General features: G+C 42.6%; 1 protein-coding gene across 4 annotated transcripts in view; it reads left to right on the plus strand.

Moving 5' to 3' along the window:
• Sdccag8 (SHH signaling and ciliogenesis regulator SDCCAG8) overlaps positions 1 to 16113 on the plus strand; it is a 184476-nt gene that overhangs the window by 126857 nt on the left and 41506 nt on the right. For 2 of the 4 annotated variants that reach the window (XM_070041917.1, XM_070041920.1), the window contains one exon: positions 898 to 1029. The exons of 1 other annotated variant lie outside the window; for it this stretch is intronic. In XM_070041917.1, the coding sequence (XP_069898018.1) occupies positions 898 to 1029 (132 nt within the window). Of the gene's footprint in view, positions 1 to 897; positions 1030 to 2008; positions 2073 to 16113 lie in introns of those variants that run through there. One more of the 4 variants, XM_070041919.1, reaches the window with a different exon arrangement.

The following is a 16113-nucleotide window of genomic DNA, read 5'->3' on the forward strand; positions in this document are numbered from 1 at the left end:
TGTATTATATGTATAGTAATTTAATTTTTATTACATAGTTAATGTTTAAGTATGGCGTTTGAGATAAAGCTGTACAAGAAAAACATGCAGTAGATGCAGAAAGTTCACAAGACACCCTATCTCAGCTGATAGCAAAAAGCTAGACGTGGTGGGTACCTGCCATCCCAGTTATTGTAGAGACATGGATGGAGGAGCTGGCTGCCGGTGGCTCACGCATGAAATCCTAGCTACTCAGCAGGCTGAGATCTGAGGATGGCGCTTCAAAGCCAGATGAGGCAGAAAAGGCCGTGAGACTCGTGTCTCTAATTAACCAGCAGAAAACCAGAGGTGGTGCTGTGGCTCAAGTGGTAGAGCTCTCATCTTGAGCTGAAGAGCTAAAGGACAGCATCCAGGCCCAGAGATCAAGCTCCATGACCAAAAAAAAAAAAAAGATACAAGGATCATGGTCCATACTAGCTCCATTTACAAAATAACTAAAAAGAAAAAAGGAGGGTTAGGGATGTGACTTGCGTGGTAGAGCACCTACCTAGCAAGTGCAAAGTCCTGAGTTCAAACCTTAGTACTATTGAAAACCATTTAAAAATGTAGTGAAAGCTGTGCACTGGTGCCTCATGCCTGTAATTCCAGCTACTCAGGAGGCAGAACAGAGATCTGAAGATCACAGTTTGAAGCTAGCTGAGGAAGGAAAATCTGTAAGAGTCTTCTCTCCAATAAACTAGCAAAATACTGGCAGTGGAGATGTGGCTCAAGTAGTAGAGCACTAGCCTTGAGCAAGATGAAGCCTAGGGACAGTGCTCAGGCCCTGAGTTCAAGCCCCAGGACCAGCAACAGCAACAAAATATATATGTTAGCAGAAAGAACCTTTCACATCTATTATTTCTGTGTTTCTACCTCTAGATCTGAAATAGCTCAGCTCAATCAAGAAAAAAGGTATACGTATGAGAAACTGGAGAGGTTACAGAGGAGGAACAGCGAGTTGGAGGATCAGTGCGTGCAGCATGGCCGAGTGCACGAGACAATGAAGGAGAGGTAACGGAGGGGCCAAGGGTGGAATGTGCGCCGTCCATGGCTGCAGCCCAGCGGGAAGTGGCGATTAGCATCACCAGGCTACCCAAGGGTGTGCGCCAGGTCATTGCATCTGCCCTGTTCTGAGGACCTGCAGAGAAGGCGCCGCATTCTTTATTTGGTCTTCTCTAAAGATACAGATTCGATTTAATATAAAATAATGGAGGAAACCCATCCACCTGTAAGGTCCAAGTTGATGGTCCTAGAAAGGAATTTCAGAACTCTTCTTCTGAAGAGTTTGAGTGTAAGACAAAATGTGTAGTAGACGAAATGGTAGGTATTAGAGTTGTTTTGAGAGTATTATTACCATCAGGATTTGGATCCAAACCCTGGGCTCTTTTCTTTTTTAATTGTCAAGGTGATGTACAGAGGGGTTACAGTTACACAAGTAAGGTAATAAGTACGTTTCTTGTCAAACTTGTTACCCCCTCCCTCATTTTTCTCCTACTTTCCTTCCCCTGTCTTTTATTAAGTTTTGGAAAACTTTTGTGCGTTAGAGTCTCTGTACTCTCTGCTGGCCTCAAACTCACAATCCTCTTGCCTCAGCTTCTTAATGCTGGGATTACAGGTATGCACTATACTGCCACCCCTGGCTCCTTTCTAATGGAATTACTTTGAGCCAGTCACTTTCCATCTCCGAGCATTGTTTCTTCACATGCATATTGGTGTTGTCCTGGTAGTGCCCACCTTGATATAAAGACCAAGTAAAACTCCTGCTTCATAATGGCCACCTCCAGGGTGCTCTCTTTTTATAGACAGAGAAACTCAGTTCACAGGGACTAATGGCTTTGACCCAATTCAGAGATCAAGCACAAATCTTGACCTTTAGAATCCACATTTCTTTTCCGTTTTATGTAATATTGGATTTTGTTGTGGTTTGGTAAGAAACATAGCTTCTCAATATTTTTTAATCAACATGTAATTTCTAAATTCTATGTGACAGTGGATTCATCGGGAAGAACTATCCAGCCAGCACTGCGTTGCTTCTGTAGCTCGGGACTTCCCCTCATGATGGCTGTCATAGCAGCAGCAATTGGACTAGTGGTGGAAATGGATGGTCTGACCTCCAACGCCCCACCTCATTCTCTAGAGGCCACGTGCCTTCTCTGTTTCAAAAACAGCATTGACATCATGAAAGGCATATGAAGATGCTAGAGATTTTGTTTACTTTTTAAAACTTAAGTAAACAAAGCATGGGAAGAGATAATGATAGTGTATTTTCATAACTTTGCTTACTTGCTCTATTGAGGATATGAAAAGCAGTTAGAAAATGTTACTGCTTTTCAGTTAACAAAATAGTAAAGTGTAGCTATAGTAACAAAGTATCTAATCATTCATTCATTCACTTCTTGAAATATTTACTTAAACCTAGCCACTGCTATAGGCCAAGGGTCAGAAAACTTTTTGTATAGGTCCAAGTCTACAGCTTTTAAGGCCACATTGTTCTCTGTGATGTTCTTTGTTTTGGTTTTTGTTCTTTTTTGGAACAAAAATGTAGTAACTATTCTTAGCTTAGAAAGTTTAGAAAATAAAGCAGACAATTTGGCACTTGTGCCATAGTTTGCTCCAATATAGGCAACCAAGGAATCATTCTAGTATTAATTTTTGTTGTTATATTGCATGCACATTGTTTTATGTACCTAGAGGCAAACCCAGAAACTAGCTGTTATTGTCATCTCCATTTCCAGATAGAGAAGACTCAGAAAAGGAAATTTACCAAGTGAAAGTCACAGGGCAAATTCATAATTAATTCACTGCAACAGGCTCACTGACTCACACCTGTAATCCTAGCTGCTCAGGAGGCTGAGATCTAAGGATCATGGTTTGAGGCCAGACTGAACAAGAAAGCCCCTCATAGTCTTATCTCCAATTAACCACAAAAAAAGCCGGAATTGGAACTGTGACTCAAGTGGTCGAGCACTAGCATTAAGCAAAAAAAGCTCAGGGGTAGCATCCAGGCCCTGAGCTCAATCCCCAGTACTAGCACAAAATTAAAATAAATAAATAAATAAATAAAAAGCTCAGGGACAGTATGTAGGCCCTGAGGTCAAAGCCTAGGACTGACACTAAAAAATAAATTTTAAAAATTAATCTAGCAGATATTTATTGGTTACTTCTATGTATTATGTTCTTCTGCCGGGTGCTGGGAACAAATTAGCAAAGTAGATATGGCTCCTACTTTGGTGAGCACACATGATGATGGCTGTTGACAAAAAATTTCACTAATGTCTCATTAACCATGATAATGATCCATTTTTAAAAAGAGGAATAGGTGCTGGTGGCTCACACCTGTAATCCTAGCTCCTTGGGAAACTAAGAGCAGGAAAATTGAAGTTCAAGGCCAGTCCAGGAAGAAAAATCTGTGAGATTCTTAGTTGGAAGGAGCTGGGCATGGTGGTTTGTTCCTGACATCCTAGCTACTTCAGAAAGCCCAAAACAGGTGGACAATAGTCCAGGCATGTACCTGGGTAAGAAGGGAGACCTTATACCAAAATGTCAGAGCAAAGAAACACCAGAGGATTTGCTTAGTGATAGAGTAATAAGATACAAGGTGAGATGGAGACAGACTTTGTGATCCAAGCACATTTAATAAGCAGACTTATTCTTATAGGGAAAGTCTCAATGAGAACATGATTGATTGTAAGTGATTGATAATTAGCTTTCTAGAACAGGACATGACAACCAGCTGGGACTGTAGTTACTTATTTTCTGTTGCTGCTTTTGTTCCATAAATGTCAGGGTCTAGGCATTGCATCAGTGACAATGGCCTCTTGACCACACAACTGCCTGTATTTATCCCTGTCCCCTAAAGTTATTCAGTTCCTGATATAGAGAAGGGGAAACTGTAAGACTGAAGGTACTGACATAGGAAAGGTGCAACTGTTTTGTTTTTTTCCCTTCCTTCCTTCCTTCCTTCCTTCCTTCCTTCCTTCCTTCCTTCCTTCCTTCCTTCCTTCCTTCCTTCTTTCTTTCCTTCCTTCCTTCCTTCCTTCCCTCCCTTCTTTCTTTCTTTGTTTTTCTTTAGTTTCTTTTTTTTTGTTGGTTGTGGGGCTTGAACTCAAGGCCTGGGTGCTTTTTGCTCAAGCCTAGCACTCTACCACTTTGATCCCCAGCACCACTTCTAGTTTTCTAGAAGTTAACTGGAGATAAGAGTCTCATGGACTTTGCTGTCTGAGCTGGTTTTGAACTGTAATCCTCAGATCTCAGCCTCCTGAGTAGCTAGGATTACAGGTGTGAGCCACCTACAACCAGCCTTTGAGCTTCTTTTTGCTCAAAGCTAGAGCTCTACCATTTAAACCACAGCACCATTTCCAGCTTTTTCTCAGAAGTGTTTTTGAGTCTCATGGACTTTCCTGCCCAGCCTGGTTTCAAACTCCAATCCTCAGAACTCAACCTCTTGAGTAGCTAGGATTCAGATGTGAGCCATCAGCACCCACCAAAAGATGCAACTTTTTTTTTGGGGGGGGGTCCGGTTGTGGGGCCTGAACTCTGGGTCTGGGCGCTGTCCCTCAGCTCTTCAGCTCAAGGCTAGCGCTCTATCACTTGAGCCACAGCGCCACTTCCAGCTTTTTTCTTTCTGCTTATGTGGTGCTGAGGAATTGAACCCAGGGCCTCATGCATGCAGGGCAAGCGCTCTACCACTGAGCCACCTTCCCAGCTCCCAAAAGATGCAACTTTTGAGGAAGAGAAAGAACCATGTGTTTAAAAAAAATAAGAGAGAGAACATGGCTCATGAAGAGGTTGGAGAGGCAGGTAGGGCCTAGCCTACAGACTCTGCTCTGCCATTTTCATGCAGACTTTTAATTCTGATGCTAATGGAAAAAAATAAATAAAAACTGGAATGATGTGATCAGATTTGGAATTTAAAACAGCCTGAGTAAATAATGGAATGGAGCAGAATCATAGTGTTTCAAAGAACCAGTGGGGAGCTACTGAATAGGGAAGTGAGGAGGAGGAGAAGGGGGATGATGATGATGATGATGATGATGATGATGGTGGTGGTGGTGGTGGTGGTGGTGGTGGTGGTGGTGGTGGTGGTGGTGGTGGTGGTGGTGGTGGTGGTGGTGGAGGTGGTGGTGGAGGTGGTGGTGGTGGTGATGATGATGATGGGTTGGGCTATAGCCCAAGTGAAGATACACAGAAGTGAACAGATTGGCAAATCATTTAGGAGGTAGACTCAACAAGACCACTAATGCCCTTGGTGTTGTGTAAAGAAAGGATGAGTCCCAGGTTTCTGGCAAGTGCAGTGGTTGCAGAGTGATGCTATGTACCGAGCACTAGAGAGCTCGCCAAAGAAGCAGATTTGCCATTGACATCACCTAGGTTTGGGATAAGACCAAGTGTTCCGATCTGTCCAGACTGAATATAATGCTCAGGGGGTAGTGTTGCACGAGCATGTGGGTGGAAGGGGCTGGAATCAGGATGTGGGGCTGAGCAAGGCTGGAGACAGTTTCCTTCCACCTGTGGAGGATGTTCACACCTTTGGGGGAAAATCGGGTCACTAGAAAAAAACAGAGTCAAAAGGAAGGAGGGCTTACTGACCGGCAGGAGTCTGTACTTTTAAAGGTAAAATACAGGTTGGAGAAAAGGATAAACACTAGTAAGCCTGAGAAGCAGGAACCGAGGAGTATACGTTGGCATGGAAGAAGGGATCACTTCTGTGCACCTGACAACTGGTGACACGTGTTTCAGCTGCAGAGTGGGTACAGAAGCCAGATTTGAGTGGGTTGAGGTAGTGTGAGACTGCAAGGGGGGCAGGAAGCCCAGAAAGCTGCCTGGGTGTGGACAGTGCAGACCCGTATATTCTCCTTATAAAGATCACGACAGTTCAGCGCTCCAGCCTCTGGTGTCTACAGACAGTCTAGGAAATCCATATTAAAGATACGGCTTCTTAAATTATCTTTCTACTATATAGAGAATTTTGATTCACAAAATTTCTCCTGAAAAGCAGAAGGTTTAAGAGCACTTAAGTGTGTATGGAGTGAAGCAGGCCCTGACTTGGAGGTCTTTCATTGCTGTGTTCTCTTACCTAGCTGTGTACTATCTCCAACCCTCAATAGTTCTGACCGTGTTGTCACTTGTACAGTTCTGCATTGTTCCTATTTATGTATTTATTTTTGCAGTACTGGGGTTTGAATTCAAGGCCTTGTGTTTGCTAGGGAAGTGCTCTACCACTTGAGCCACATTCCTGGACCTGACACATTCTTTTCTGATATACATTGTTTTGTTTGAATGATATACATAAAAACCTTTGTCCAAAAACATGAAGCTTCTGGTTGAAATGAAACAAGCTAGTAATGAATACAAACTTGGTTAATTTTTTGGTAAAATAGTCATAGGATGACTATTACCAAAAACCTTACATTCTTATTCCCTATTCCAATGGAAATTTTATCCTTCAAAGGACTGTGAATGAGAAAAAGGTTGTTTGGCTCAGTTTTAGAGGTTTTGTTCTGTGATTGGTTGGCCCCATATCTTTGGACCTGTGTTGATACATGGTGTGAAAGTAAATAGCAGAGGGGCCGTCCAGCTTTTCACCACTGTACCTGAACTTCTGAGAAAAACATGAGTTAATTTTAAAGAAGATTTAATTTGACTCAGGGTTTCATTCATTAGTGGACTGGCTCTTGCTTTGGGGCCCATGGGGAGTGGCAGAAGGATGTAGCAGAGAAAAGCTGCTTAGTTTCTTTCTCTTTCTTTCTTTCTTTCTTTCTTTCTTTCCTTTCTTTCTTTCTTTCTTTCTTTCTTTCTTTCTTTCTTTCTTTCTTTCTTTCTGTCTGTCTTTCTGTCTTTCTTTCTGTCTGTCTTTCTGTCTTTCTGTCTTTCTGTCTTTCTTTCTTTTTAGGTGATACTGTTTTTCTTAGTTTCTATCTCCAGGAAATAGAGAAGGGAAGGATGAATGGAGCAACATTTACCCTTCAAGGGTTTTGCCCTGGTGATCTACTTCCTCCAACGAGGCCTCCCTTCCTGATAGGTCCTTTCAGCTATGAATTCATCAATGGATTGGGGCATTGAAGAGGTCAGCAGCCCCCTCATGAGCCAATCACAGTGGGGAAACAGAAAGCAAGAAGGAAGGACAGAGAGAAAGCAAGCAAGAGTGAGAGAGATAGAAAGAAAGAGAGAAAGAAGGAAAGAGAAAGAAAGGAAGGAAGGAAGGAAGGAAGATAGGATGGAAGGAAAGAAAAAGGAAGAAAGGAGGGAGGGGGGGAAGAAAGGGAGGGATGGAGGCAAGGAGGGAGGAGGGAAGGAAGGAAGGAAGGAAGGAAAGGAAGGAAGGAAGGAAGATAGGATGGAAGGAAAGAAAAAGGAAGAAAGGAGGGAGGGAGGGAAGAAAGGGAGGGATGGAGGCAAGGAGGGAGGGAGGGAAGGAAGGAATGAGGGAGGGAAGGAAGGAAGGAAGAAAGGAAGGAAGGAAGAAAGGAAGATAGGATGGAAGGAAGGAAGAAAGGAAGGAAGGAAGGGAGGAAGAAAGGGAGGGAGGAAGGACAAGAGGTAGAAGAGGAAGAGGCTGAGAAGGAAAGGAAGGAAGGAAAGGAGGAAGGAAGGAGGGAAGGAAGGAAGGAAGGAAGGAAGGAAGGAAGGAAGGAAGGAAGGAAGGAAGGAAGGACGAACAAGAGGTAGAAGAGAAAGAGGCTGGGGATTCACAGTGCTTTGCAGTGTGACTTGACTCCTATGACCTGACAACTTTGTGCGGGCCCACCGCCTTCCTATAAAGTAAGCCTGGGTCCCTGTCCTTGAGGAGGGACTTCACAGGATGCTTTATTTAGATTTGAACAGCTTGTTAAAACTTCGCCAGTTCACAGTGGAGGTAGCCTTGCCCCTACTCTGTCTCCTGAGAGTCACTCTTGGCTTCCAGAAACTCCAGAGGTAAGGAGAAGAGCGTCTAAGGCCCCACCCCACTGGCAGTTGAATGTCCTAGATATCTTCCTCATTTCATGTTGGCGGTCACTTCCAGAAAGCGTAGAACTTTCTAGTGTCAGATTTAGGATAGTAGTGTTGTCCATGAGAGAATTCCTTGCAGTTAGGAGAGTCATCAATCACAACGTAGACCACAGCTCCTGGGTAGGGACGGCCAGGAGTCACCCCAATGCTTATGGACAGTTTTAAAGCCTACAAAGTGAACATTTGCAAAACAATAATATTTGTTTTTTTATGAATCAAAACAACTTGCTGAGAATGCTAGAGTACTATTCTACTGGCTGCCTCTTTGTCTTTCCAGGCTCCTATGATTTGTGGGAAATATGTTTAATTACTACATTATCAGTGTTGTACTGAGAATGTTTAGGTTTTAAAATGCAGCTGTTTTTGCTTTTAATTACAAATTTAGCTTCATCATAATAATTTGGTTTGTTTTGGTATATTTTGTTAACCTCCTACAGTGCAGTATTACATTCTTGGTTTAGCAGTATAATGGGTTTCCAATAATGACATTTCAAATTTGGTATGGATTACGATTCAGAGATGAATCATCTGTATCTCTTGCTAAAGCAGATGGATATATAATCTTTGCCTCCTATTCCTCCATATCACACATTTTCAAAGTGAGGAATTCCTTTTGTGATATGCTGCTTGCAAATTGTTTTTATATCTGACAGCATACTGATAGAAGGAAATTGACAAAATGACTGTTACTTTATATTTATATGCTATCATGATATACTATTACATCCTTCATATTAGAAACATTAGCATGAGATATAATAGTACATTTCTTCATTATCACTAGCATTTATTTTGCTGACCGTGGACTAGTGTGGATTAGGTTAAATGCCTCAACTATGGGATCTCACAGCAATCTGAAAATATGTACAAGAACCAGGACAGCTTAGAAAAGTTAACTTATCTCCCCCAAGTTGTACAAAAATTACTGTTGAGGTTAACAGCAATCTCTTCCAAGTCCAGCATTCAGTGTGTGTTACAGATAAATTCCTAAGACCACTGGGAACCATGTTTTACTAGACTTTATTAGGAAGACCTAAAATTATGCCACTGCCCTCCCAATAACACAGGACACTTCCACCCTACTTATTAGCTAATAAGCTATTTTAAACAGCCCATGTGCTGGAACAAGGAAGAGGCAACAATAACCTATCCCCTGGGAGAAGATTGCGTAAAGAATGAAGTTCCCTAAGAGCAGGAGTACTGGCTTGATCTGACATACAGCCACAGTGTGTACCTTCAGTGTCCTCCAGGGACCTATGTCGTGAACGCTGGTCCCTGGGGTGGTAGAGTCTTTCTGAGGTGAGGCCCCGGGGGAGTCACTGGGGCATGTCCTTGAAGAGGAAGGTGAGACTCTGGCTTCCTCCTCTTCCTCTCTGTTGTTTCTTGGCCATCTTCAGTGTTGAGGCCTCTGCTTTGAAAGCCCTGAAGTAGAAGGTAGAGAGACAGTATGTATTATAGTTAAGAGCATGCAACCTAGAACCAAAACTTTCTAGATTTTCTAGCCATGTGGCCAGGAGCAAAGTCTTTAGCCTTAAATTTTATCTTCATCACTTTCTTTTTCTGTAAAATGTTACCTGGTAAAGTTATGAAAATTCCCTAAAAATCCATACACTGTCTTTGGAACAGCACATGATGTGGAGTTTGTGCTCAACAAATGCTTCACTCTGTGACTCCGCTGAAGCCCTTCTTTCATGTGTGTGCAGCGGGAGCTCCCGGCTCTCCACGCTAGAAGGCCTTGTCTTTACTCTGTGGGTCAATATTGGCCCTCACGCATTTTATCTGTGAAGCAAAATATTTTGTTCACATAATGTTATTTCTGAGGAAAAATGCCTTCTGCATTTTGACATAGCTTTTGATTTTGAACATTTTGGACCTTGACATGGACTTGGACTATGCCTATGATATTATGTGAATGTACGAAGGTATGTGTGTGTGTGTGTGTGTGTGTGTGTGTGTATGCATGCATGCACATGCACGCACATGCATATAGTCAGTGTGTTCTACGTATATGTGTAAACAAAACACAAAATTTCAACATGGATACATTTATATGTTTTTTAAAAATCACATTTTTATGGTAGTTGAGCATTAGAAACACACTTTTTTTTCCCCCTTCAAAGACTTTATTTTTCAGAGCAGTTTTAGTTTTATGGCAAAATTAAGAGGAAGGCAAGAGTTTTTCCATATACTTCTTCCACGAGAGGAGCACAGTTGCTGCAGTTCATCAGCCTGCCTTGGCCTCCACGTACCTTAGGGTTCACCCTCAGTTTTTCTGTTCAGTGGGCCTGTCTGCATTATGACAGACATCCACAACTCTGGAATCACTCCAAGCCTCTTCACTGCCCTGGAAATCATCCCCCATCTGCCCCAACTTCTGGCTGCCGCTGATGTGTTTTTTCCATGCTCCCCACCCCCGTTTTCCAGAATGCCCTTTCCTTAGTGTCAGGCAGCACATAGAACCTTTCTAACTGGTTTCTTGCACTTAATAATAGGCATTTTGGTTTCCCTCCCATGCTTTTGCAGCTCAGTTCCTTTTAGTGCTGAACCAAACTCCATTGTTTCTGTACCATACTTTATCCATTTCTCTACGAAAGAACATCTTGGTTGCTTCCATGTTTTGGTAATTATGAGTAACTATATTTAGCTGTATGTGAGTTTGGGTGTGTCTAAATACTGTAATGTATTACTGTATTACATGTAGTGAGTGTGTGTTTAATTTTGTAACCTCCAAGCTGACTTGTGGCTGCACTATTTGCTTTCAATCAGCAATGATGAATGGCGTTCCTGTTGCTCCACGTCTTCTCTACCATGTTGTTAGTGTTTCTAACTTCTAGTTTCCGGGCTGTTGTCGTAGTTCTAGTAGTATACTGGTTTCTCATTGTTGTTGTAATTGGCATTTGCCTGATGATTGTGAAGTGCAACATGTTTTCATATGATTTTGGGGGATCTGTGTCTTCTGCAGGTATGTGTGTGTTAAGATATTTGTCCTTTATTTTTTGGTGCCAGTATTGGGGCATGAACTTAGGGTCTTGCACTCTTCTTTTGGGGGGGGGGATCTTGCACTCTTGCATGGCTTTTACTCAAGGCTGGTTTTACCACTTGAGCTAGAGTTCTACTTCTGCCATATTTTGGGTTAGTTGGAGAAGAGTTTCTCAGATCTTCCTGCCCTGGCAGGCTTCAAATTACAATCCTCAGATCTCAGCTTTCTGAATAGCTAGGAGCACCACCAGGATGTGAGCCACTAGCGCCCAGCAGATTGTATGTTTTCTTATTGTCAACTTTTAAGAATCCTTTGTGTATTTTGGATTAAAGTCCTTTATTAGATGTGTCCTGGTCTAGAAGTGTAGCTCAGTAGTAGAGATTATCCGTTTGCAAGGCCCTCAGTTCATTCTCTAGCATTAGCGGAAAAATCAAATAAGTAAACAAAGCTTTATAAATATTAGATATGTCCTTTGCAAATATTTCTCCCTAGTCTGTGGTTTGTCTTCTAATTCTTTTGATATTGTCTATTGCAAAACAGAAGTTTTTTTGATTGTCATGAAATCCAGCTTATCAATCATTTTTTCAATGGATTTTTGAAATCTTTGATGTTGTTTCTCAAAAGTCATTGCCATATTCACGGTCCTCTGGGCCATCTGTTATCTGTAGATGTCATCTAAATTTTGGCAAACATCTGTAACCAGTTTTAATGGTTATATAATATTTGTTATTTTTGTTGTTTTACATGTTATCTTTAGATGTTATCTTTTAGATGTTATGTTTGGTGTTTTACATTTAAGTCTGTGATCCATTTTTCGTTAATGTGAGTGAAAGCAGTAAACTTCAGGTGGACGTTTCTCTTCTCTTCTTTCTCTTCTCTTCTCTTCTTTTTCTTCTCCTCTCTTCTCTTCTCATCTCTTCCTCCCTCCTCCCCTCCCCACCCTTCTCTCTCCTGCATGTGGATATTCAGTTGTTCTAGCACTATTTGTTGAAAAGACTATCCTTGCCCCATTGGATTACCAGTGCTCTTTTTTCAAGGCAGGTGACTGAATTTATCTGGGAAAAATTACTTTTGTTTTTTGAGCATGGAACCAGTTGTACAAAGCATGGTATTTCCACGGCTTTGATCATATTCACACCTCAGATTATTATATCTTATAATAATCCTTCTCTCCACTGCCTTATAGCTTACCTTTTACTTCTTGTCCTTTGCCCATCACATTCTACATATGAAAGAAACATGTAATGCTTGACTTTGTGAAAGAGTCTTATTTCACTTAACATGATGCTCCACAGTTCTATCCATTTTACTGAAAACCACACAGTTGCATTCTTTTGCTTGCTGTATATGGTCCACACTTTCTTTATCCAGTCATCTGTAGATGGACACCTTGATTTATTCCAAAAATTGGCCACTCAAGCAGCCCTAACTTCATTACATCTTTTCCTTAGAAACAAATGCGGCTAATGAAGTTTAATTTCAATTTCTGAGAGGGAAAATATTATAACATTTAAAAATTAAGAAGAAAAAACTGTTAAGAACATAAGGTACTAGGAAATAACTAATGCCTGTTTGGAGGCAAAATTTTTGACAAACCATCTGTAACCAACCAAATTTAATGGTTTTAAAATATTTGTTATTTTTGTTGTTCATGTAATTAAGTTTGGATAATCAACAATGTTCGGCTAGTAATAAGGAAAGACATGGATATAGCTCAGTGGGAGAGTGCTTACACAGCATCCACAGTGCCCTAAGGTCAATTCCAAGTACCAAAAAGGCCACATGCTATATCCCACATCTGGAATGACAGCTAGTCTAAAGATGGAGATCAGGAGTATTGTGGTTCAGAACCAGCCAGTGCTAAAAGTTAATGAGACTCCCCCCACCTCTCAACCAATAAAGCTGTGTGCATGTGCTGTGCACCTGTCACCTCAGCTACTTGGAAAGTTTAAGTAGGATTTGCTCTCTGGGCTGACCTGGCATAAATGCTAGACTCTATTTGAAAAATAGGTAGGTTCCTTCCTTCCTTCCTTCCTTCCTTCCTTCCTTCCTTCCTTCCTTCCTTCCTTCCTTCCTTCCTTCCTTCCTTCCTCTCTCCCTCCCTCCTTCCCTCCCTCTTCCTTCCCTCCCTCCCTTCCCCAATTTAACTCAGGGTTAGGAAAGTGCACTAGCACTTGATAGTCACACTTCTAGCCCCTTTTTGCTCTGGTCATTTTTGAGATATGGTCTTGCATTTTTGCTCAGACCAGCTGGGACTGTGATCCTTTTACATATGCTCCCCGGTATAGTGGGGATGACAGGCCATGTGCTCACACCAGCTTTTGTTGTGGGTGTTCAGATGAGGTCTCACTTACTTTCCTTCCCTGGGATGGCCTTGAACTGTGATGCTCCCAATCTCTGTCGTCTGCCTAGCTGGAATTGTGGTCATGCGCTGATATACCCAGCTGGTGATCTTGATTTCTGATGTTGATGTTTTCAGCTTCAGTTTTTAATTCTAGAATGTCTGCCTCTCTTCTAGGCTTATTATGGGAAATAGGGGTGGGACGGCATCTTCTGTTGCTTCCTTGGGATCAGTTGCAGTGCTTTGTGAAAATGATTTATTTTTAGAAATGTGAGCCATTTGACATCATGCTGATAGTTTAAAATTGGTCATGAAAGAAGTATTTAAATCACAGGGTTTCTCATTCACTCTGAATAGGACTCTTTTTTTTTTTCACCAAAGAGCTGGTATTTAAATATTTGCCACCATACCTCTCAGTGAATGGGGTCAGGGTGAGAGGAAGACACAGCCCCTAGGAAGGTGGTGTTTTGTATCTCACCTTCTGGGAAGGTCTCTGGCCCATTTCTAGAAGCTAAGGCTTTTGTTTCATGTGAAGAGTTTGTGTCTAGTAAGTGGCCTGCCTCCAAGGCTGCCACTCTCCGGTCCTTACCCTGCCCAGGTTTTCTGGGCGTGTGCAGTGGCAGAAGCCACAGGAAGGTGCTTACCAGTGAGGACAGACCCCTCGACTCCTTGTGTCTAGCACCCTGGAAGTGGGCTACGGGCCCACCCTGACTCCATGGCAGTCATGGCTGCTGTCCTCCTGTCTGCTTTTCTGGCGGCCATTTCCGCCCCCACTGCCGCCTCCCCCTGCCCAGTGGGAGGTGAGCAGGCGTCATCACTTTGTCTTCAAGGGGACGAGCCATCTTTGGGGATTTATTGGTTATCATGCAACTTCAGTTCTCTGTCTTAAGAAAAACTATAATTTAGGAAATTATCAGGTCTTTTCTCATTCTTAACGTGGGAATGACAGATGTGTACATCTCTGTGTGTGTGAGTGTGTGCACGCGTGTGCATTGCATGCATACACACCTGTATACTTCTACGATCTGAGAAGAAGTGGAATCATTGGAAGTTCAACATGAAAGTCATTCCCCTTTTTGTTTACTTATTTGTTTTTGAGACAACATCTCTATGTATCCCTGGCCTTGAACTCTCGATCCTCCTGCCTTAGAAGAGTGGTTTCTCTTGAATTGGATTTAAAAAACTATTTAGATTATGTTCTGAGCACCGTGAAAAGGGACCCCTGGAAGGGTCTTAAGTAGAAGAGAGACATTTTGTGCCAGAGCGGCTCCTGGAGCCCCCTGCCACATGCAGCTACGGAATGACTTCTTCACCAGCCATGTTACCCATAATGCACTGTGCCTTAGTGCTCTTGTCTATATGTTTCCATACAATTAGTTTAAGGTGAACTAAACAACTAGGTAGGTGATTTCAGTGAAAAGTTTGCCCATTTCTTCATTTCTGTTACCTTTGAACCTGAGCAAAGATTAAGTGCCATTTTTTTTTTCAGTCTGTGTTTCTGGGGTGCAGAGTGGGAGAAAGGTAGATGGGGCGCGGGACAGGGAAGCAAAATGCTGCTCTGACTGTGATCACACATATCCAGGGAGCCAGACCTTACGGTTTCGGGACAGGCTGTGCCTGGAACTGTGCCTCCAAACAGCTCCCTGCAGAGAGAACAGGGGAGGAGGCGGATCTGCCCAGCCCTCTACATGGCCCCTGCCTTTCAGATCACATCAGCCTTTCGGTGGCCGAGTCAGACACTGACTCCTCAGTTCTAGGATCGGGCATATTACTGGACTCCGAGTGACAGGAGGGGCCACGGCTTGACATGTGCATGGGAGACCTCAGGTGGCAAAGCCAGGGAGACCACCACGGAGTCAGTGAGCACAGCAGCGGCAACAGCTGCTGAGGACCTGAGACAGTTCGGTGCTCAGCAAATACGACACACCTGCCGTGGCCCATCAGTCAGCCCTGCTGCCCCTGAGACGTGGTCCCTTTTGTGCATCTGAATTTTCTCCAGTGCTCCCCCCCTGCAGAGCCACCAGTTACCCTCCACGGTTAAAAGCACCACTGACCATTTGTCTTTGGTAACTGTTTCTTTTCCCTCATTCTACTCCTGACATCTCTACCTTGACTTCTTCCCACCTCCAAGCAATCCCAGATGCCACATTCTGAGCCTTGGCACAGGCTGCCAACAAAGGCCCATCAGAGACAGCAGTTATTTCTCTCCAGGGATTGCTGTTTATCTCTATTCTTTCATATATTTTATATCCTGTATCCATCTATGTGCACATTGCAAGGGCTAGCATGTCTTTTATGGAGCTATAGCAAGTTGTAATAAGAAGGAACTCAGATCAGGAGCAAACGCTTTGAGCTTATGAATTAACCATGTTCCTTGCTATGCTATGATCTTGTACATTTTTAGCCTTAATTTCGTATTGATAAAATTGGGACTGAGCACTATTGAAATGTGCCTTCTAGATGTCCCCAGGTTATAGGCAGACTAAATGAGCTTCTAAAAGACTTTTTAGTTACTTTTGGAGCAGATGGTACTTGGAGTCTGCAGACTCGCCCTGCTCTTGACCTTTGGCAGTTCACCTCACAATGTGTCACTGTTTAGTTTGTGAAAAGAGGAAAGAAGAGTTTTCACTAAATTGTGTCGTCTTAATTAAATTAGCTTACAGCCAGCCTGGCCTAGGAAAATAATGTGTGCTTTTGTTCAAGTGATAAGTTCCTGGATTTTGTGTTGCAGTTCCAACTTAATAGTACTAAAGAGTAAGAAAAATGGAACAACAGAACTTCAAAA

Source organism: Dipodomys merriami, unplaced genomic scaffold, assembly GCF_024711535.1.
Source record: "Dipodomys merriami isolate MVZ:Mamm:240054 unplaced genomic scaffold, mDipMer1.0.p SCAF_31, whole genome shotgun sequence".
In the NCBI taxonomy this organism is placed as follows: domain Eukaryota; kingdom Metazoa; phylum Chordata; class Mammalia; order Rodentia; family Heteromyidae; genus Dipodomys; species Dipodomys merriami.